At 43.7% G+C, this 22,570-nt stretch overlaps 2 protein-coding genes across 4 annotated transcripts in view; one reads left to right on the top strand and one right to left on the bottom strand.

Moving 5' to 3' along the window:
* The window catches only part of EXOC5 (exocyst complex component 5), a 30,260-nt gene extending 17,661 nt beyond the window's left edge, over positions 1-12,599 (bottom strand). Inside the window, exons 1-4 of the mRNA XM_063399616.1 lie at positions 12,432-12,599; positions 3,634-3,725; positions 1,196-1,343; positions 631-825 (exon numbers count right to left, since the gene is read on the bottom strand). Of these exons, the coding sequence (XP_063255686.1) occupies positions 631-825; positions 1,196-1,343; positions 3,634-3,725; positions 12,432-12,458 (462 nt within the window). The 5' untranslated portion in view covers positions 12,459-12,599. The remainder of the gene's footprint in view (positions 1-630; positions 826-1,195; positions 1,344-3,633; positions 3,726-12,431) is intronic.
* Positions 12,600-12,614: 15 nt separating this feature from the next.
* AP5M1 (adaptor related protein complex 5 subunit mu 1) lies at positions 12,615-22,158 on the top strand. Of its 3 annotated transcripts, XM_063399619.1 has the most exons (8): positions 12,615-12,748; positions 16,579-17,224; positions 18,570-18,797; positions 19,259-19,398; positions 20,119-20,204; positions 20,306-20,421; positions 20,647-20,743; positions 21,755-22,145. In XM_063399619.1, exons 1-8 carry the CDS (start codon positions 12,681-12,683, stop codon positions 21,835-21,837), a joined length of 1,464 nt encoding a protein of 487 aa, XP_063255689.1. In that variant the 5' UTR covers positions 12,615-12,680; the 3' UTR covers positions 21,838-22,145. The 3 variants fall into 3 exon arrangements, with proteins under 3 accessions (XP_063255689.1, XP_063255687.1, XP_063255688.1); XM_063399617.1 differs by lacking the exon at positions 12,615-12,748 and having other exon boundaries at positions 15,690-17,224; positions 21,755-22,158; XM_063399618.1 differs by lacking the exons at positions 12,615-12,748; positions 21,755-22,145 and having other exon boundaries at positions 15,695-17,224; positions 20,287-20,421.
* The last annotated feature ends 412 nt before the right edge of the window (positions 22,159-22,570 follow it).

The following is a 22,570-nucleotide window of genomic DNA, read 5'->3' as shown; positions in this document are numbered from 1 at the left end:
AAATCCAATGTGTCCTTTTGCTTAGAGCTGGATTCTTTTCCTTCAGTTTATTTCTGTTTGTCACACCACTCAGACTGTATTTGCTTCATAAATGTACTCTTGAAGCACAAGAAAAACAAAATGCTTGAACATTTCTTTGAAGTTTTCCTGCCTGGTTCCTCTAAATTCCAAGGGTGGAGACATAACCACAGGACTATACAAAGCCCAAAGGCATGCTGTGACAAAAAGGTATCCAAGGCCAGTGGACTGACCCAACAGAGCAAAGTTGCACAAAGAAGCTGCATTCAGAAATGTTCTGCTTTACAGGATGGATCTAAGCAAGGGGTTCAAAGGAAAGAGGCAGATATTGTACTGCACTCCAAAGTTGCCCTCCCAGCGTTTCCCAAATCTCCGATAATTTCATAAAATGAAAAATGCCAACATTGCCACATTAAGCGTCACTGAATACAAATGCTTTATCAGCAATCTGCAGCCCAGTGTTGTTAATTTACATTTCAGAACAATGAAACTTTAACAAGTCAGTCACTCAGTGGTTTGAAGTCTGACCATGGTAAGTCATGGTAGCAGCTTGTAATTAGGGCAGTCCCGCTCGATGCTTTGAACTGCTTTCATCCCGCTGACAGCTCTTACCTTTTCAGAGTTTGTAAAAACATCAGACTTCAGCTCTCCATCCAGAAACTCATTAAAGTATTTCATCAGCTTCTGAGCCTCCACAGCCCGTTGCCGAGGCGTGTTTACCCCCTCCAGCTGGTCGCCAAGGTGACAGACCTTGGTTGCCACATAGCTGATGTGCTCATCCAGTTCTTGGAAGTGTTGGAAGGCAACCTGGAGAACACAGACACTGAACTCAGGATTTCCATTTCATGCACTTCAGGAAACACAAGGTTTCCTTCAGGAAGAAGCCCAGGTGCTGCATCTCAGAACCACAGAGCTGCTCAGAACTGCTAACTAATTAATTACACACAACTCAAAGTTTAGTGTCTTCCTTAAAATTATTGTGATGACTGCTCACTTTCAGCATTGCTAAGGCTCATCAATGGAACATGCAGATAAGCCTCCTTTGACAGGAGAAACTGTCACCAAGCCCTCTTTATTCTTATCTCTAACAGCAACACCCTGTACCAAAAAAAGTGAAAGGAGCAGAGGATGCTTTGAAAACTTGCACAGCTGCCCACTGACTACCCTTTGGATTTACCTGGTTGCTTTTCTGCAGCTCTTGCACTTTCTTGGCAAACTCCTTTGCTTCCTTCTGGCACTGTTGTTCTAGTTTCTCCACCTTCCTCTGAATCCTTTCATCCATTACCTGTAATTCTTGGATATGATTTACAAATTCTTCCAATAATCTGATTTAGAATAAAATACAGGAAAACAGACTTTAGTTCGAAAGACACTGTCCTTTGAAGAGTTTAAAACACCTCAAAAAAAAGCAACTTGCACACAAGGCTGATCTAACCACATCCAACTTAGAAATGTTTCTAGATTGTAGATTTAAATTAATAAACAGATTTAAATTTTACATGTAAATATTTTAGAAAATATTATTATTATATATAACATTATTTTAGAAAAATTCTGTTTCTAAAATTTTGTTTCAAACTACATCCCCCTGGTTGTGTACCACTCTATGACAACATAAAAACTCTGTGCATGGCAGGCCAAAGGAGAGAGGAAAACCAAATTATCAATTACTCAAGCATGTGGCTCTGCCCCAGATACAGAAATCTCTACATCCCATCTTCCCTAAATAAGTCTCATATGGAAAAAGAAAGCTTAGGCCACTATATCCCTTCAGTGTAAGGGATATAACAGAAAAATATTATGTACATATTACTGTAAAGTAGGAAATCAGCATTACAATAAGTAATTATCAATAATTAACAGAAACAACCATAATTTCATAATGTTGTTCTGACTTCACTTCTTCCTATACCCATTTTAGAGGGTTTTTTCTGCCCTTTCCCATCATTAACTTTTCTTTCAGGCTCACATTTTACTCCTCCCAATCACAGTACATCTGAATGAATTCTTGAATTCCTTCTGTTCTTTTCATTCTATTCTCAACATCTCTCTCTTTCATTCCTGTTTTTGTCCATTCTGTCCCATTTCAGTCATATTTTCAGCTCTTACTTTTCTAAATATCCCAGCCACTGGTCAAGGAATGGATTATTCCCAGATCCTCCACAGCCATAAAACTCAAGCTAAGAACTGAAAACATCTGAAACATTTCAGCACTTTGCTGTCCAGGTTTAATGTCAGAAGAGGCTTTTAGACCAGTCAGTTACTTGAAGGCACAACTTAAAGAAAATTGGACAGAGGCACATGTTGGTGACTCCTTTCCTTCATTCCCTGCTTGCCAGAAGCCCAAGAGCAAGCAAATTGCAGCAGATTCCACAGAAAACCACAAGGAACACATCTAAGTTTACAGAAGTATATTGAAAATCAAATTTAAACAGTGACACGAAGCATTCTTTCTAACAAAAGCCTAGAGAAATGCAGGCAGTCTCTGTTAATTTTAACAAACTGATTCAGGCTGGGGTTTGTTTTTTAAACAGGTCTTGTGTCAACTCAGCACTTATTCAGCAATGCTGCTCAATATATTGAGAAAGGAAAGAAGCAGAAGAGGCAGCTGTTGGTCAGGTTTTCAGAAGAGAAATAAAGACTCCAACACTCCTTCTAGCAAACAAAAGCTGCATATTCTAAAAATAGAAAAGAAAAAAAATGGGCACCAAAAGATCTATCTCTTCTTTATTATTAATTTTGGCTCCCTGCCCAATACTAGAAGATGCCACAAGAAAAATATTTACTTTTGCAGGTTTTGCCTGCCTGTCCTGAAAAATATGAAAGTGCCTCACAGAATTTGACACAAAGAAAACCATCAGAAATGCAGAAAATCTGTTAAACTGAGTAGGAATTGGTACAAATCATGAACTACCCTAATGTATATACTGGACATAATAATGGAGAAAGAGCTCCAGACAATGTTGTGTATTTCCAGGCTTCCTCCTGCTTAAATCATAGTGAAGTTCTACATAGGATACAGGCCCCCGACTGAATGCAAAGGGTTCAGCATCTTGACAGAAATCCAGAAATATCCTTTCTCTTCTCACATGCCTCCAAAGAGCCAGAGTGATCCAGAAGAAATGTCCTTTGACTGTGTCAGGTTAATTTTCTGACATTTTAGTAAATCAGATTATCTCATCGTGAGATCTCATCCCCAGAGCTGCCTCTCTTGCTGTTCTACCTTTTTATGCCTTTTATTTGCAAACTATTGTGTCTTAAAACAAGGCAGCTCAGGAAACTAAAGTAAGAAACTCATTAAATTGGCTTAACTATCACAGCAGTGAGGCCTCACATTATGCTGGAATCCAGCAACTCCAGTACTTAGGAACATTCACGTCTGACAAGCACAAACAACATCAATTCTCCTTCTTTCAAAAGGTCTCAATCAGAAAGTGACTTTCCCTACTCTTATTACTGAATAATTAGTTCTGGATAATCACAAATGTTAGCAATTCTCCCACATGAAAACCTCCTTGGACACCCAGCACCACTACACACTTGTTATTATACGTGGAATAAAACAGTACAATTAGAGATACATCCACTTTGACCATTGTGCAGTTTCATTTTTACCTTTTCGGATCGAAAGCTTCTCCACCTCTGGAACCTCCCCCAGGTGTTCTCCATGCCAGGCGTTCAATGTATTCATCTGCCACAAAAGGCTCCTGGCCACAGAAGAAAAACCCTTTACAATGAGCCACAGCAGGCTGTTCCTTCAGCAGGTGCTCACACCTCATTTTCAAAGTGTTTAGAAGCTTTACTATAATCAAAAGTACAGTGTTGACAATTACTCCATTACCTCTTGGGCTTACATATTTATTGTTGAGAATGCTGCTTTTAATATTATGAGTTGGAACATCAAGTTTAGGTATTATCAGACTGCTTGCAAAGAATGTGCTGCAGGTCTGTGAAAAGCTGGCTCTAAAATGACCTTTTTTGCAGCTGAGCTTGTGGCTTGTCATTGCAAAGTGCCTGAACCCTGCAGCTGATTTGAGAGGCTACACCACCCAAGCCAGCCCAGCTGCACAGCAAAACACATCAGAGAATCCATCTGCCTGCAAAAATTATGTAGAAAAATAAGGGGTTTTTACAGGTGTTCAACTCTGTGTCACACCATGGCATCACACACAGAACTGACCAAAAAACCCAGCACGAGATGCCACCCGCTGCAACCCAACATCAAACTGCAACCAGAAACAGAGGAGATTAAAATGAGGAAAAAAGGCATAAAAACAGAGGATGAATTTGATTTCCACAAGTAGAAAAAACAGAGCATGAATGATACTAAAACTCAAGGTCGCACAAGTTTCTCCCATAATATTTGCTGGTTCTTCCATAAAAACACCGCTCAAGGGTAAAGAGTTAAGATTATTTTCTCCATCCAATGTTTTCTGAAGGCAGAGGCATCATTTATAAATCCAAGACCTCCTGTTTTAGCTGGCCTAATGCTTACACCAGCTCAAACACTTCATCACGTAGTTTATCCTAAATTACTCTAAACACAGTCCAAATTCTATCATTAACATAAATAGTATTTATCATTTCAGTAGCAGTGCTTAGGTGCTGACATCAGCACTCCTAAGACCAGTAAGAAAAATATTCACACAGGAATTTTATAGAAAGCTTTTAAATTGCAAGCAGAAACAGTTCTAAAAGTGTGAAACAACTTTTTTGGGAGTGGCTTTGGCTAATGGTGGTATTTGATGAAACAATGGAATATCCCACCACTGCTTTTGATAAAGCTTGGTTGAAAAAAAAATGAAGATAGTAAAAAATGAACAGATCTCAACAGGTATTACATTGGCTACTGCATTAATATTTCTGAAACTTTGTCACAAGGAATAAGGAGGGGGAAAACAGCATTACAGGGTTAGTTTCATAAGTTTAAACCAAGGGTTGAAAAGCAAATATTGCCCATTCAAGGTCTGTTTCCTCAAAAACAAATTATGTCCTATGCAGTCAGGCCCAGCCACTAACTAGGAAGATAAGAGGTTTTTAAATATACTTTGTTACACTGATAGACAGGGCAGAAATTTTATCACTCAGTAACTCCTCATCCACAGACTGACTCAAGTAACCCTGTTGTGCTCAGCCCCCTTGGCTGAACTTCAAAAATAACTGGATGATAGCACATAAAAACAATTTCCCTACAAGTCACTCATCTCTTTAACCAAGTCCTTCCTGATACACAATGTGAAGTTTCCTTTACAAGAATCCTTTTCATCAAAAGCCACAATGCCAAGTGGCTTGCATGCCAAGTGTAAATTCCCTTCCTTATGCCATCTTGATATCTAAAAGTTTGGGAACACTTTTGTAATTTAATTATGGGCGAAATGAGTCATCCAGTGCAGCAACATTCCCTCCAGAGGAGGCCTCCAGCTCTTCAATTACCTAAGGGCTCTTTGCAGGACACCTCCTTTATATGAAAACCCACAATGTTTCCTCTGAAGATCCTGGAATTCAGCTGGAGCACCACTCTGGTTACAAGGATACTAAAGCCAAGCATGGAAGAACCCTGAATAAAGAGTTTACTGACACTCTGTGTGTGTGTAGATAACATTTTCTACATTTCTTCCTTCCCCAGATGTTCACACTAAAAGACAATTCACCTACACACATATAATAGGTTTGTGTCGGAGTCCATGTTTCCATGGATCCTCCACAGAGAGTGAAAAGTACAGAGATAGAATTAAAGCCTTTAGAAAAATTAGAATGTATAAAAGCTTTAAATGCATAAAGTAGAAATCTAACCCTTAGCTTTAAGCTTTACATGCCCTAAGTCCTAGTTCAGTGTAGAAGGACACAGCTTCACGCTTAGTGATAGAGTACAGACATAACAAAAATAGAGTAGAGTACTGTTTATAACTTTTAGTATGAGTTTTATGTGCAAGGTAGAACCTTATGCTAGTAAGATAGAGTTTTACGTTAATAGATATGCTATGTGTGTAGGTTTTGACGCTGATTTTCGTAGTTTTACGAACTTTAGAATTGTACCTAGATTGGTTAGTGTGTAGATAAAAAATACGAATATGCATTTTGCAATTTGAGATAAAAAGCCTCTGTGTCAGTCGGTCAGGGGGACGGATTGGATGAATTGGTCGAGTGATCAATCTGATCAATCGATCCAACCTCCACCTCCTGCAGCCTGAGGAAGGAGCCTTGCCAGGGAGCCAGATGGGATTCTAAAGGTATCATCTAAAGGTAGCCTGGGATTTGGGCCCTGGGGTCCCGTCCCTTCCTCCTGTGAGGGTTCGGGACCCCAAGGATCTCTCCTGGCCCCTGCGATCCCGTCCCTTCCCTTTTTCCCTGTGGCGTTTGCCCCAGGACTCTGTTCGGGGCTGCTGGGGAGTCTGTGAGGGTTTCTGTCTCTGCAACCGGGAACTGCAAGGGTTTGGGACCCCGGGACCCCTCCTTGTCCCTGTGACCCTGCTTTCGGGAACTCTGCCAAGTTGGGGACCCCTCCACTGCCACTGTGATCCCCGCGGCCGGGACCCCTGTCTGGGATCTGTGATCTTGTGTTCCCTTGATGTTATTGTGACCCCACGGTTGGAAAATCCTGCATGAGGTCAGATGGGAGGCTGATTTACCTAGAGGCTGTAATGTCAGATATGTGCTTTGCTTATAGTCTTACTAGTTCTGCTTGTTAGGAATTCTATGCTTTGTTTGCTGTTTCATTAGAACTCTGTGTGTTAAGATTTCTATGCTTTAGTTATTGTCTTGTTTAGACTTTGTTTGCCTAGGTTTATAATTGATTGTAGAATAAGGCCGCTCTCAGAACTCTTTGCCTTCAGATATGTGCTTTTGTATAAATAAACGACTTTATTTAGATACTAAGATGTGGTAAGACCTTTTAGATACTTTATACCCGTACAACGGCCTAGGCAAAGTGGTGCCCCTCGTTTTATGAGCGGCGTACGTTGCTATACATGAGCATCGGCCAGGTCTCTCCAGACGACTGCTCGATCTAGCTGTTAGGAAGAAAACAGCCTTTTCCGCAGGAACTTTATACAATTAATCGAATCTTGAAAAGAAAGATACGGTCGGCTTTTAAAAGCTTTCTCCAGGACGCAGGCTGTCTAGGAGAAGCTGCCGTACCTACTAGTAAACTTTTTACAATTAATCGAATCTTGAAAGGAAAGATACGGTCGGCTTTTAAAAGCTTTCTCCAGGACGCAGGCTGTCTAGGAAAAGTTGTCGTGCCTACTAGCAAAATATAGGTCTGGAGTAATTCTGAATATGGGACATAACTTATCTAAATAACAAAAACATATTTATATTACTCTAAAACTGCTACATTATCTGCTATTCTGTAACTGTACGATATAGGAATTAAATTGTTTCATGAAGCTACCAGAAGGGACAAAATAGTACCACTGATATTACCAACTTGGAGACTGTTTGTAGAACTTTTTAACTAATCACAAATGGAAACTGTAAACTTAGAACTTACTTTATTCGGTACAGCTGTATTGCAAACTGTTGAGGTGACCCGGGACCGAGATTCGCTTCTAGGGGCGGTGGGGGGCAAAGATGAATCTCTGTTTGTTCCTCAGCAACAAGGGTTTGTTCCCCCCGCTGCCGAGCCCATGCCGCGGCCCGGGAGCCGCGGGACAGAGGACGATACAGCTCCCCCGCACCCAGCCGCGAGCTCGGGAGCACAAACACAGACTGCGGCATGGCCAGAGCCCCCCTGCCAGCTCCAGCCGCGGACCCGGGCTGCGGAGGGACTCCCCCCGCCCACAGAAAAGCCCGTGCTGGGAGGACCCGAACTCTTCGGGAGTCCCGCCGCAGCCCACCCCCGCAAGGATCATGGATCGTTCACAAACCGAACCCCTGCCGTCCTTTACACCGCTGCACGGTCCGGCGGCAGCCGTGCCTCTCATCCTACGGGAGCCGCCGCTGCCGCCGCCCGACCACGGCACGGGAGACTCTGCACCTAACCTGTCACAACCCATCGGACACCGCCACCCAGGAGCGCGACCGCGGGAGCCGCTGCCAGCACCCACGCCGCCATCACACGAACACGCGGTTTGTACTGCCCGCGGAAAAGAACCAGCACTGCGGAGTGGCGTCATGCCTGCGCCAGCCCACACCGTCCTGCCTTCAGCGCCTGAGCCCGTGCCTGGGAGCCCGGACTCTCCATCGACCCCCCCGATCCTGCACAGACCTCGGACAATACCAACGCTGCAACAAGAGGGGGGAACAGGGGAGGGCAGGCACCAAAGTAAAACAACCACACAGGACATCCATGAGAGACACCATAAGACTATTATGCACCAAAACACAAACATAAATAACACTTGCTCGGACAGCGACTCAGTTTTATCAATTTTAGACCCAGCAGACTTAAACTGGGAAGCAGATTTAGTCACTTCTGACATAGAACACCCTTCATCTCAGCCTGAACGGAGGCTTCCTCCAGGAGAGGCTCAGCAGGAGTCCCTGGCTGCAGAGCTGTTTGTGGCTTTGTCAGTCAGGGATGGCAGACAGCGTGTCAACTTATTACAGACACTAAATCATGGGGACACTGAGGATCCTGCTTGTGAAGCTCTGGTGTTGACTCAGTCAATAACAACCGCAAAAGAGACTTATCCAGACATAAAGCAGGGAACATCAGAGACATTTCTCATGCTTTTAGATCACCTGATAGATGTCATAGACACACAATGTAACAATGACTTGGCATGTCTTTATATGGAAAATTTCTGTCCATAATCTCTTCTGGACTTTTTCAGTCCAGTTGCAGGGAAACCAGTCACCACCAAAAAGTACAACAACATCTAACTTGTACTCTAATTAATACAGAAATACATTACCATATGAAGTACAATCATAAGGAGAGTAGAATAGAAATAGATTTAATAGAAATGGATTTTTAATTAGAGTCATTTATTATATATGTATGTTTGAGTTAAGTTATATTTTAGTAATCTGTTAATATTAAGATAAACTTTTGTATAGTTTAGTTTAAGTATAGTCAGTGTGGTATAGGTTAAGTGTTCAATTAAATTAGGTTAGGTTAAGTTTAAGTTCTGTTAAGTTATTTTTAAGTTTTGGTAGGGTTAAGTCATTTTTAAGTTTTGGTAGGTTTAAGTTTTATAAGATTTAAATAATATTAAGTCTATATCCTATTAAGGTTTTTATCGCATATGAGTTTTGTTAAGATTTATTCATATTAAGTTTAAGTGTTGTTTGTTTTTAAGAAAATATGCTCATTTTACTTGTAAAGTTAAATTAGTTCTAGAGATAAGATGCTTCACGGGAACAGCGATGATGAAACATTGGAAAACACCTATTAGTAGATGGAGGAAGATGAAAGGTTTGGAAGGTTTGAAAGGTTCTATCTTTAGCTGCATTTCACAAATCCACATTGGGATTGTTGATTGTGAGCTGTTTTAGTGAAGTTTCCCTTTTTGTAAGTTATAAGTATATGATAGTTTAGAAAGGTATCATTTAAATTTTCTAGGATGATTAGTGTTGATATATTAATTGTTAAGATCTTTGTTTTTGAAATGTATTAAGGACCTCACTCCAGTTTAGAGCCTGAGCCTTGGCCAAGCCCTGACTCTATCTGGATGGATGTTCTGCTAAAAGCTCAGATGGTTTCTGCTTCAAAAAACAAATTCAAGTCATTTTGACTTGACAATTTGACCCTGTAAAATGACAGCTGAACCAATTTTCAGGGTGGACCTGAGCATCTTGCCCGGGAAAGGTATAAATAAACGACTTTATTTAGATACTAAGATGTGGTAAGACCTTTTAGATACTTTATACCCGTACAACGGCCTAGGCAGGTTTGAGTATTTTTTCATTTTTGTAAAACAACATTTATAAAGTTTTTCTGCAAGCCTCTTCTCCTAAGGAAATCTCATGTAGATGCCTCAGAACCCAAATAAATATTCTAATGCCAATCTTTCTCCATCCATCATGCCTCTATACAGCTCTAAATATTCCTTGAGTGCATGTGTACACAGACCACCTGCAGCTCCCTCCCTGAAAAATACCTGTTCTTCCAAAAACACTTACACAGTCTTTTTAACCATATAAATCCTGTTCTGTATTATTTAAGAAATATTAACTGCAGTGGGTATTATGTGCAAGATATTGATCAACAGAGAAATAAAATGAGCTTTTTCTTCCAATTTTCCACAGAGAGTGTGCTAAAAATAAGCTATTTCATTTATAAGGAATAAATGAAGCTCAACAGTGTCTAAGATGATTTTCCAGGTTCCACTGCAGATCCAAAAGTTTTTACTTTAGTTTGTATCTTCCATACACATTTGCTTTTTTAAATGCTATCTTGATAACAGGGTTACTCATAGCTGACAGCCTAATTCCTATTTTAAGTCTCCTATCCTGTTCTGCAGAAACTGCTGAAAATCAGCTATTACAAATGTCATTTGCAAGTCCTTTGCCTGTTATCAGATGAGCCCCAACAGTCAATTTCTTCAGCTTTGAACTTCCCTCTGGCTCCAGATGAATTAACGTGATCCCATCCATTCAGCCAATACTCCTGATTTAATAAGAGATATCACCCTGAAGTGGGTGATAACCTGGTTTGATCTGGTGTTTACAAACGAAACTACACTGGGCCCAGCCAAATTAAAAACCAGTTTAGAAGTATCCGCTGTTAAATTATGCTTTAAGTTACGTGAGAGAGAATTCAGTCCACGTTGTGTCCATTTTCAGCACAGATCCTGCTATACAATTTCCCATATCTGTACTGAAATTTACTTTGGAACACACACTCGTGAAAATATTGTAATCAAATTCCACCCTCAGCAGACAGCTAAGGGCTACTCCCATAACAAGCACATTCTTGTGTTCTTATATAAGGCAGCAATTTCAAACTAACCAAGTAGGCAACATTAAATTAGTGGACATCAACAAAAACTCTCTTGCCTTTGGAGTGAAAGGGAAGTGAAAGCAGGAGAGATAGAAATACTGGATTCCATGTTGGAAAACATAATTTATAACCCCAATCTCCAGGCAAAAGTCTCACTTAATTTGCAATTTCATCTTTATTGCTATTGCAAAATGGAAAAACTTGTTGCATGACCCAAAGCAGCCAAAACACACAGTTTTCTTTCCATATTCAAGTTACCTCAACTCAACACCCCACAAAGAACAGAAGGGCACTGTCATCATGTTGAGAAATCAAGGGGCTGCTGGAGTGGTGTAGGGAGGGTACAAAACCTGGCATCCAGCTACAGGAACACAGGATTTCAGTCCTGCTATTTTTTAAAGCTATGCAAGCCAAAAGATCTGAGTCATAACACTCATGTGCCATCACAGTGATTCATAAATTCAAATGCACACAAGGCATTTACATAAACCTCAGATATAGGATCTTTCAGAGAAACAGGAAGACCCTTTCCTGAAGGCTGGGCAAAGTGAGTCCCAGTGACAACCCACCAGAAGAACAACCAGCTCTTGAGTGACCTGGAGAGCAAACACAGGACACCTGGGGATGACACCATGTCCCTGTGAGGAGGAAGTGGGGACACCACACACCTTTTGTTTATCACAGGTCACATCATGAGAGCTCACGGTCCAGGCCAGAAGCTGGAGCCACAGAATCACAGAAGGGTTTGGGTTGGAATAGACCTCAAAGATCATCCAATTCCAACCCCCTGCCATGGCAGGGACACCTCACACCACCCCAGGCTGCTCCAAGCCCTGTCCAACCTGGCCTTGGACACTGCCAGGGATGGGGCAGCCACAGCTTCTCTGTGCCAGGGCCTCACCAGAGTCCAAAGGGTGACATTATTCTTCCTGATATCTAACCTAAACCTCCTTTCTTTCAGTTTGAAGCATTCCCCCTGTCCTGTCACTACACACTCCTGTAAAAAGTCCCCCATCCATCTTTCTTGCAGGTTCCCTTCAGGAGGGAGATGATCCCCGTGTGTCTCCTCCAGCTCAGGGCATTCTGTATTTCCACGGGGAGAATCTGACAGACTCCTGCTATCCCTGCCCTGCTCCTGCGTGGCCTTGGCTGAGCTATTCTCCTTCCGTGCCTCGCTTCCACCGCGGGTAAAGGGAGGGCAAAGTCATTTCCTTACTCCATTCCAGCCGCGCTGCCACCGCCGCGCCGGGCTCAGGCAAGGGGGTGCGTCCGGCAGAGGCAGCGCGGGGCCGGGCCTGGCGTGGCCCTGTCACCCGTCCGCTGCCAGCACCCGGGAACCGGCCGGGAAGGAGGCCCTGCAGCGGGGCAAGGTGGGCACCGCACCCCCGGGGGCGGCACCGGAGCTCCCCCGCTTCCCCAGCCCCGCACGCCGCCCGCCCTTCCCCAGGGAGAGGCCGCCGCATCCCCTCAGCGAGCCGGCCCGGCCAGCGCCGCCCGCCCCCCGGCCCGCGGGGCCCGCACACACCTCGAAGAGCTCGGCCGTAGTGGCCATGGCCGCAGGGAGGGAGGGAAGGAGCGCGGCGGCCCCTCAGCGCCCTTTCGCCGCCGCCGCCCCGCCGCTGCCGCCCATTGTGTCCCCCGCCCCGGCAGCAGCAGCGGCGGCCGCGGCGCCGCCTCCGCCCGCCGGAAATGGGGCTGCGCCCGGCGGTCACGGCGCGGCCGCGGCTCCTCCCCGGCCGCCATCGGCACCGGCGGCACCGGCGGCACCACCGGCATGGCCCTGCGGGCGCTGTGGCTCCTCAGGCACGACCCCGCGGCCGGCGGCACCGTGCTCTTCTCCAGGTAGCGACGGTTCCGGGGAGGGGGAGCGGGCACCGCGGGCTGGGCAGGTCCGAGGGTCGGGCTGGGTGCCCTGGGGGTCCGGGGGATCTAGAAGGGATCCGGATGATCTAGTAGGGATCCAGGTGCTCTGAGGGGTCCGAGTGCCCTGGGAGGACCCGGTTCTTGGGGGAAGCGGATGCTCTTGGAGGTGCGGGAGCTCTGGAGGGAACGGGGCATCCTGGGGAGAGCGGGTGCCCTCAGGGGGCGCGGGTGTTCCTGAGGGGGCCCGGGTGCTCTGGGGGTCTGGATGCCCTGGAGAAAATCCTGGTGCCCTGCGGGTCTGGATGTCCTGAAGGAAATCCTGGTGCCCTGGGGGAATAGTTTGTTCTGGGTGTCCTGGGGGACACTGCTGCGCTGTGGGGCCGGCGTTCGGCCCCCAAAACAGATGCAAAAAACCAAAACCATCTGATGCTGAATAAATCACCCGTCTCGTCGCAGCGCCGCTGGATGCTGTGCGTTTCTGACCCCGATTTCTGAAAGTTCAGAATCAGGTTCTGATTGTGCTTTTAACTAAATATGGGGCCTTTTTCACAGCTTCTGCATTTTGCATGGGAGTTTCCTTACTCTGTTCCTCTTTCTTGTTGTCACTGTAAATTTCTCCATCCTAACACGGAAAAGGACAACGCAGTGATTGTGAAATACTGTCAGATTAACAAAATGGACAGAGGAGAAAGCATATTTTATTGCCTTTTTTATTGTATTTTACTTGTATTTTATTTTACTTGTATTCTCTTCATGTTGTTCTGTAGCTATACAAAAAATATAGTACTTTCAGGCAGAAATTAGACTTTCCATTTGATGCTAATTTTTGCATATAAATACATTTTTTAAAAAGTTATTGGAGGACTTTTAAGTTAGTGGACGCTAAAGAGTCCTCCAAGTGAAGAGTTTTTATTCAGAATTTTTGCAGGTATAAAGTAAGACTTTGGGCTAGGCAGGTTACTTTTGTTGGGCTGGTAAAATTTGTTACTCTTTTTTTCTTTTGTGTCTTCAGAGAAATCTGGACAATGAGAAGAAAAATAATTGGGGCTAGGGAAAGTTTGAGGTGGGGGGGGAAAGACCTGGATAAAGTGACCTACAGCCCTAGTCTGAATTCAGTAAAACCAAAAAGAGAGAGAACCTAGGAGTAAAAAAAAATTTAAAAAAAAAAAAAAAAAGAGTAAGTAGACAGACTATCTTCCATCTTCAGGTGCAGACAGATCTCTCCATTGGACACTCCTCTGATTGTTCTAGGATTAGTATTATGGTCCTTGTATTACCTACAGGACTAGAGATGAGGCCTCCCCTCTACAAACACAGATAAAGAGAAAGCCTTGTCCCCAAAACCTCGGAGAGTGTAATCACCAGGGGCAGGGGGGCTGCTGGCAGGGATGTCTGAAGTGACTTGTCGAGCGGCAGAGACAAGGAGTAGCACTCCTTTGAAAAGGGCAAACTATCCTTGATGCTTCAAGTGATTTCCAGACTTAGATCTTTCAAGTTCCCAGAGGAAATAATAGGGCTGTGGAAGCCCCAAGTTTATCCTCCTAACTGACCTTAAATTCAACAAAGCGCGCAGACAATATAAAGAATGCCCGGATCACATGGAAACTGTTGGTTTCAGGACTTAGGCACTCAGCTGGAGATATGTGAGCCCTGATCTTTAACCTCAGGGAAGACATCGGGGACATCAAAGCATTCCCCCCTTTTTCTTTTTTTTTGAGTTGGTCATAACTTAATTCAGGCAACAAGGATGGTTTCTCTCTTGAGTCACCGAAGCTCATTCATCCCTGGAAACTTTCATCTTTTTTTTTTGAAATTTGCATCACTTTCTAGAAGGGAATACTGAAAAACTGAGATCTGAAGGGCTAACTAATGATCTAATGACTCAGCTGGTAAAATTCAGTGGTAGGAGGAGGAGGCTTCTGTGGTGTGGGTACAACTCCATCAAATGGAGCAGAGAGACTGGGACTTGACTAAGACAAAACCAGACTGAAATATCTCCTCTTCCCTTGTTTTGGAAATGTTGGCCAAAAATAAGAGCTGCTCACCAAGGTTACACATAGCCTCTTATCAACACCCTGGCTCTGCAAAGCCTCATAAATTTTAGAGCTGTAAATAAATCCACTTTGTTTCTTTGCTGTTCACAATAAAATGTGAGACCACAGGGAGGTGTTTTGCTGTCATCTGTATCCTGTTTACGAATTTTGTAGCTCTGGCTTTGCTCTGCTATGTTTGCTTTTCCCTTACCAAAAATACCCAACCCCAAAAGCCCTGGATGCCTGATTAAGAATCAAAGAAAAAAAAAGCACAGTCACTGAAAATAAGCCTGAGGAAGTGTAGCTGCCTCCAGCTACTGAGTTAAGAAAAGATGATGTAGGTGGGACTTGGAGCAACAGGATAAGATCCATGGAAGTGCTCAGGAGCAGGAGGGAAGTGCTACAGATGGAGCTCATAGATATAACAAAGTCCCACACTGCTGGAGTTGCAAGTTCCGTGGCATTTTAAGAAGCAGACTGTCAATGTGTCCTTAAAAATGGTATAAAAAGGACACCAAACTAGGGCATTTATATATCTGTGTAGTTTTTTCCTCCCATGCTGGCTTGCAAGCTTGGCTCTGAGTGCAAACAAACATCTGAGAGCATCTGCTTCAAGATGATCCATAAAGTGATTTAATTTTGCATGTGGGACCTGTGATAGGCACTTTGAGGGTCTGTAGATAACTGCTAAGGGAATCCACAGAACAGAATGTAGGAAGCCAGGCTGTCAGCAAACTTCATGTAAGAGACACTCAGGGAAGTCTGCAGCTGCAAACCAGTGCATTAATGGAAGTAATATTTTTTCTTTTCTCTTTATTAAAAGTCAACTATTTATTAAAAGACAACTCCTCAGTGCCTCTTGATGGATTTAGGTTACCTTGAAAAGAAATTCATCCCGCTCCCCTTTAAAAAACAATACTGCTGCAGGACAAAAAATCCCAGATATAAACATTTAATATGATATTCCTCAAATATTATCTCTGGAAAATCTGAAATGAAATTTATGTATTGGTACAACATAGCAATTTTAAATTTTACAAAACCTCTGTCTGTGACATTATCTTTACACCTTAAATACTTGATAAAATGAAATTATGAAAAAGTCATAAAAGCTTTAAGTCATATATTGCATGTGCAGTGTGGAATTATTATTGTTGTTATTATGGTTATTGTTATTATTATAGCAGCAAAGCTGTAGCACTGGTATAGGGTATATATAGGTATATATATGCACTCTATCTAGGCAAAAAGCTGTTGTAGTTGCATTTTATTGCATAGAACATCCATTTTCTTAAATATCTGAGAACTTCTCTTCAGTGTGATCTCACCCCTTAGAAATATTTTCAAGTTCTGCCCTTAGTGTCACACAAACATCCTGTACCTTTGTGTGACAGCCAGCACAGAAGGACACATCCACATTTTATTTTAAAAAACAGGTGTTTAGTCATTAGAATGTATTTACTCAAAGTTTAGATTTGCTAGAAAGAATCCTACCTATTCATGGAATGGTTTTATTGACAGTGATTTGTGTTCTGATCCCACCACTGCTTCTATCGAGTTGCTGCATGCTTCCATGTTCACAAGGGATTTTTTTAGGCCCAGTGGGTTTTGGGGAGTCGTTTGAATGGAGAAACCCGTTATCAGTGATCCAAAGATTTCCATAATGCTTGGGTGGAGAAGAAGACAAGTCTTGGGTGGTGCTGCCCCTGGAAGCTCTGTTCTGGGGTGGCATTTTGGGTGTCAGAATTCTGAGCCGCTCCGATTCCCTCCCCGCAGGCGCTTCCCCACGGTCGAGCTGCGCGCAGAGACCTTCAACGGCGCCACGCACGTCCCCGTGCCCTCGGACGGCGCCTTCCTCGAGGCCCTGCTCCTGGAGCTGAGGCTGGTGGACGAGCACGTGTTCGTGGAGCAGCGGGACACCTGCACACGCATCAACCACGCCTGCGTGCACGCCGTGGCCACCGCCGCCGGCGAGCTGTGGCCCGTGCTGGCCTTCCACAGGAGCGGGCTGGTGTACGCCTGCGTGCCGCTGGTGGAGGGCACGCTGGAGCCGCGGCCGCCGCTGCTGACGGTGCGCGGGCTCTCGCAGGGGCTGGCCCTGCTGCTGGGCCTCATGGACTACGTCTCTCCCAGCAGGAAAAACGAGGCTGAGCTGAATGCAAAGGTGGGGCAGCTCCGGCATCTGCTGATCCAGGCCTGCCCCCTGGGCACCCCCCTGAACACCAACATCCGCGGCCTGAGCGGCTCCTTGGAGGACATCCAGGAGATGCCTGCGGATAAGGATCAGCCAGCCTGGAGATCCAGCGCCTACAAGGGCAAACCTCAGGTCAATGTCTGCATCACCGAGAAGGTCAAGTGTATGCAGTATGACCAGAGGGATGTGGTGGACACGTGGCAGGTTTATGGAGCTGTGAACTGCAAGGTGAGAGCCTTTGATGTGCAAAGTAGTTTTCGTGCAAAATAAATACTCATTGGATGTAAAATGATATATTGAGGTGAAAATTTTCCCCAATTTTGTTGTCCGAGTCACATTCAGGAGTTACTGGTACCTTTGACTGCTTGGCCACACTGCCCTTACTTTAAATGAACCACTGAAATGCCTGAATTAGACAAAATATGTCCAGGCTGAGATGTCTAAATATCTTCTAAAAGTGTCTCTACGTGAGCATTTTTAATTATTTTTCCTGCCAAATGAAAGTTTAATCTTCTTCCTTTTTCTACTACAACATCATTTTGGTCCCACAAATGCTGGTGTTTCATGGCATAAGAAGAGTTGATAAAGAACCTGGTGGAAGAAACTGGTTGTATCATTGTTTTGGATGGTTTGTGTGTGGTAGTGGTTTTCATGGTAGAATCCCAGAATGGTTTGTGTTGGAAGGGACCTTAAAGATCATCTCATTCCAACCCATGCCATGAGCAGGGACATCTTCCACTAGACCAAGTTGCTCCAAACCCTGTCCTTGGACACTTTCAGGGATGGGCTTCCCTGGGCATTGCTTAATATTGAAATATCTCATAGTTTAATATTGCAAAGTGGGGATTACTGACTAAATACATCCATAATAATTATGAAATATGTTAAAATTTGTAACTATAATTTGTACTATAATCCATTCTTTGTTCTGAATTATTCTTAGGGAGCACACAGTATTATCTTGGCACATTAGTAACTACCAGTGATTTACAAGGAGAGAGACCTGCTAATAAAGTGATAATTCAATTATTTGCATGGAGTGGGATGCTGATCTCCAAAGGAGGCTGACCTAAATGCTGCACTTCCAAAGCCTGGGTCATTTCCCACCTGCCATGCTGGTAGGGGCTGTGTGGGTGAGCAGCTTCCTGCTCTCAGAGGGACAATTCCCAGGTCATTTTGCAGGATCCCTGCATTCTTCCTTATGCAGGAAGAAGGCCCAAGTGTGATTGTGGCCTGCTGAGTTGGCACAGGGAGGGACACGACAAGGGACACTCTGCTGTGACAGAGCTGGCATGGGACCACAGAGGCCATCCAGAGCATGCTGGAATCCATTAAGTGGATGTTGTAAAAGCAACCTAATTAATTAAATTGTCAGCAAGTGTGTGAGACTGATGTCTTAGTACTGGTGGTTATTCCAAATGATCAAAGCCAACTGAAAATTGGTCGGTATTTTATTCATTTTTAATAAACAAAATGTGTTTATATTTAATAAAAAACGTGTTTTATTTTTGAACATCTCACTGTGACTCGATTCAGGTATTTTGGAATGACGTCTTGACCTCCTTTTCCCCAGTGTGACATCGAGGGGTCTGCACCCAGCGTCACCCTCAGCCTGAGCCTCCCGACGAACGCGCCCCCGCTGCAGGACATCGTGGTCCACCACTGTGTCACCTCCGTGGACCCTGCCATGCTGCTGTCCACCAGTGCTGAGCCCCTGCACGACTCTGTGTACAACGGGCCTTACAAATTCCCCTTCATTCCTCCCTCAGAGTCCTTCAACCTGTGTTACTACACTTCCCAGGTACACAGAACACTCCCAACCCGGGCTGTTTTCTAGTGTTCAAACAGAAATAAAAACACCTCCGTGGGCATCAGCCCACACGGGCATGCTGGAGTGAGTTTGAGTCCAATATAGATAATTAAACATTAGATAAAATGGTTTTTATGTAATAAACTGCTTGGAAGGCACTTAAGGACTTGAGTTGTCTGAGCCACGTTCCGGAGTTACTGGTACCTTTGCTTGGCAGTGCTGCTCTTACTTTAAATCAGCCACTTTAATCAGGCAAAATAAATCCAGGCTGAGATGTTAAGTGCATGCCTCCCAAGTCCCTGTATCACAAGTAGCCTGAAGACTTCAGCACAGTCAATAATTAATATATGTTTGGGGTCTTTTCTAAAGTACTTTAGCAATGAAAACAGTGTATGACTGATCTTGTGATGATGGTGTTAATATATCTTGAGAATGAATATAGTTTTTTCCAGGTTCCTGTTCCACCAATCTTGGGATGTTACCAACTCGTTGAAGAGGGATCACAGATAAAAATAACAGTTAATTTAAAGCTCCATGAAAGCATAAAGAATTCTTTTGAGTACTGTGAAGCTCGTATACCTTTCTTCAACAGGTAAGAATAAAGAAAGCCTAAAGAATTTTCTTCCATTTCTCTGTTATCTTCCCAAAATGAACTTGTCAGGAGTCAGTATAACAGATTATGCCCCATCAGGGTGCTAGTAGTGAACACCAACCTTGGAATTCTTTTAATTTCCAGAATACCAAATTATACCAGAATATTTGGGAACATTCCAAACACTTCTGTTGCTCATCCTGTTTCCCTGTGGTATTTTCTCACGTGAAACACTGCCACAAATCCCCCAGGTGGATTAAGCTGGAGATCACTTCCAACCCAGGGTTACCTGTTCCTTAAGACTGCTAATCCTAGCTACAGATCAGCTTATCAAAAATATAGTTATTTCAAATTAAAACGATAGTTTTCATCTAAGCCTCTCTGACAGCTGCCACGGCTGCACTGCCACGTAATTATCATGAAAATTCAGAGATGGAATGATACAAAGTTGCTGATGCTGATCATAGTGTTAGTAAAACACCAGCAGTGAACTGAAACATCAGCAGCTCCTTTTTGATTACTGCTCTGAGAGCCCAGTGATTTCCTCCTGCTCTGTAATTTCTTCTGATAAATTAGCAGTGTGCTCAGATAGGTGTGATTTGTCTGTATGTGCATAAATAATGTCTGTACACATTTCCTGGCTTTCTGTAACAAAGCAGGCATTAACAAATGCTGAATGATAGTAATTCCAGTGGTTTTATTTCTCCTTCTCACACGTAGGGGCCCCATTGCTCAGTTAGAGTACAAAGTGAGTTATGGCCAGCTGGATCTGTCCCGGGAGAAGAGTCTCCTGGTCTGGGTCATTGGTAAGGACCTCACCCCTGGGACTGCCCTTCCTCCCCCAGCCCCTTCTCTGCAGCCTGGGCACTGCTGGGTGACTTCTCATAGATGCTGTCTCTGCCTTTAGGACAGAAGTTCCCCAAATCCTTGGAAGTTTCCCTGACTGGAACTTTGTCTTTCGGCACCGCAGGCAAAGAGCACCCGACTGATTATGTGTGCACTGGGAACACTGCTTATGTAAAAGTAAGTCACAGGCTCTGGGAAAAGAGGCCTTAGTAGTCACTCTTTTATATTGATTTAAAATCTCATATTCTCTGCATGGATTTTTGTTTTCCTGCCTAGAGGATTTGATTATCCTGTCACTTTGGAGTATCCTTGCACACCCAGAGCATGTGACACAGATTGCCAGGATTTGCACAGCAAGGGTGACAATGTGCATCTGATTGTGTTTTCCCTCTCTTTTTGTAGCTGTATTTTAGGATCCCAGACTTTACACTTACTGGATGTTACGTAGACCAGCATTCTGTTCAGATCTTTGTTCCAGGGAAGCCCAAAATTACTGCCTGTGAGTTGCTGAAATTGAATTGAAATTATGAACTGGGTATCAATGACCAAAACTACCTAACTAAAGTTGGACTTTTGTTCTCTGCTTTTGAGTTGGGGTTTTTTTGTGATGTTTAAAGCATCCCTGGAGGAGGAAGTGGCCTCTCTCTTTGAGATGAGAGCTCTAACAAAGCCAGCCTCTCTCTGGGGCTCTCTGCCCTGTGCTGGTTCCTATGCTCTCCATAATGGCAGAATTTTTGGGGGGACACAGGGAATGATCCTCCCTAATCTGGCCCCTTGTTTGGGACAGCTTTGTCAGAGATATTTCGGGTGGGTTGGAGTACCTGGGTACAGAGCTCACCTCCTGCATGCAAGGTGACACTGCTGCTGTCAGTGTCACCACACCAGCACCCCTGGGTGGATGTGGCTCTAACTGAATGTGTGGAGCAGAACCCAAATCTGCTTTTTGTTAACACATGAGCACTGCCAAGCCTGCACCAAAAATACCCTGAATGGCACACAGAAAGCACTCATTAAACCTGAGCAGCTCTACCTAATGGAAGCATTTTTATTTGTAGCTGTCTCTCTGTTGCAACTTCTGCCAGTCATGGTAGCAGAACTCTATAAATGCCTTTTGAAAATCAGGGTCTGCACTGCTAATTTTGTGACAGGTCACACTCAGCCCTAAATGGTAACACAGAAAAAGCAGAGTTTCCATGTTTTATATCGAGCATGCAATTTATATTCATTGAGCAAAATCCAAGCCATCCACCTGCTTTTGACTTAACCTCTGTTTGAATTTTAAGCTCATGACTGATACATTAGTAAAGGTAATTGAAGCTGAGACTTTAAATGTCTCATTATCAGAAACGATTTTCAAATAATAGTAAGAGTCTTACAGTTTAAAGAGGCCATTATACCTTTTCTGTAAACTGGCAAGGATGGATTAGTAGTCACTTAACTTGGATGAAGGAATGTCTGATTGTAAGGCACCCTGTAATTCTTATTTTTCTTGCCTGTTTTTTCCCTTTAGCCCGGGAACTGATTTCTTCCGATTACTACATCTGGAATTCCAAAGCACCAGCACCTATGGTGTACAAGCCCTTACTTGACTAATGTACTTGGGAATAATTTTTATATTTAAACAAAGCACAGTGTTAATGAGATTTATGTAATGATACTGTAAATAAATATTCTTCAGCACTTTTGCTTTCTGTGTGTTCTTGAAAATTCCTGTTGATGGAAAAGAAGAGGTCACTTGTCTTAAAAACATGAGATGGGTTTAAATTGTTGAATCCTGGCTGACAGCCTAGAGAGGACAATTTGAAAGCACTTGCTGTGTCTGGTTTTACTTTCCCTTCTAAGTTTAACTGGTACAAAATACATCCCTGGTGTCACAGGTACAGACATTGAGATTCCCAGTTACTCCCAGTTACTTCACTGGTTTCCCATTGCAGGATAGGAAAAGTTTCAGCATCCTGTTCCTGCCCTGAAGTCACAAAAATCTCATCAAACTCCACATTCAGAGAACAGTTCAAAGCAGAAGTTCTGTTAGTTTTACAAGATGCGTACAGAATACACACCAGTCAATAATTTACAAGGATTTTCAAGAGGAGGAATATTGAATGAGCAGCACTTATGAAAGTGGAGGCAATTTTAATTAAGGATCTTTATTGCCTCTGCCAGCAGAAGTGCTGAGTTCCCTTGCACACAACCCTGTGAACTGCTTGCTCTGAAAGCAGAGGTGTGAACTGGGTTTTTCAGCTCACAAGACTGATTCTGAGGAGGCAAAATCAGCTTAAGTTTGCTGGAGGTTCCAGAAACCATCACTGAGCTGTTTTTTCCTGGA

Source organism: Prinia subflava, chromosome 5, assembly GCF_021018805.1.
Source record: "Prinia subflava isolate CZ2003 ecotype Zambia chromosome 5, Cam_Psub_1.2, whole genome shotgun sequence".
NCBI lineage: Eukaryota > Metazoa > Chordata > Aves > Passeriformes > Cisticolidae > Prinia > Prinia subflava.
This window is presented reverse-complemented; position numbering and strand designations above follow the sequence as displayed.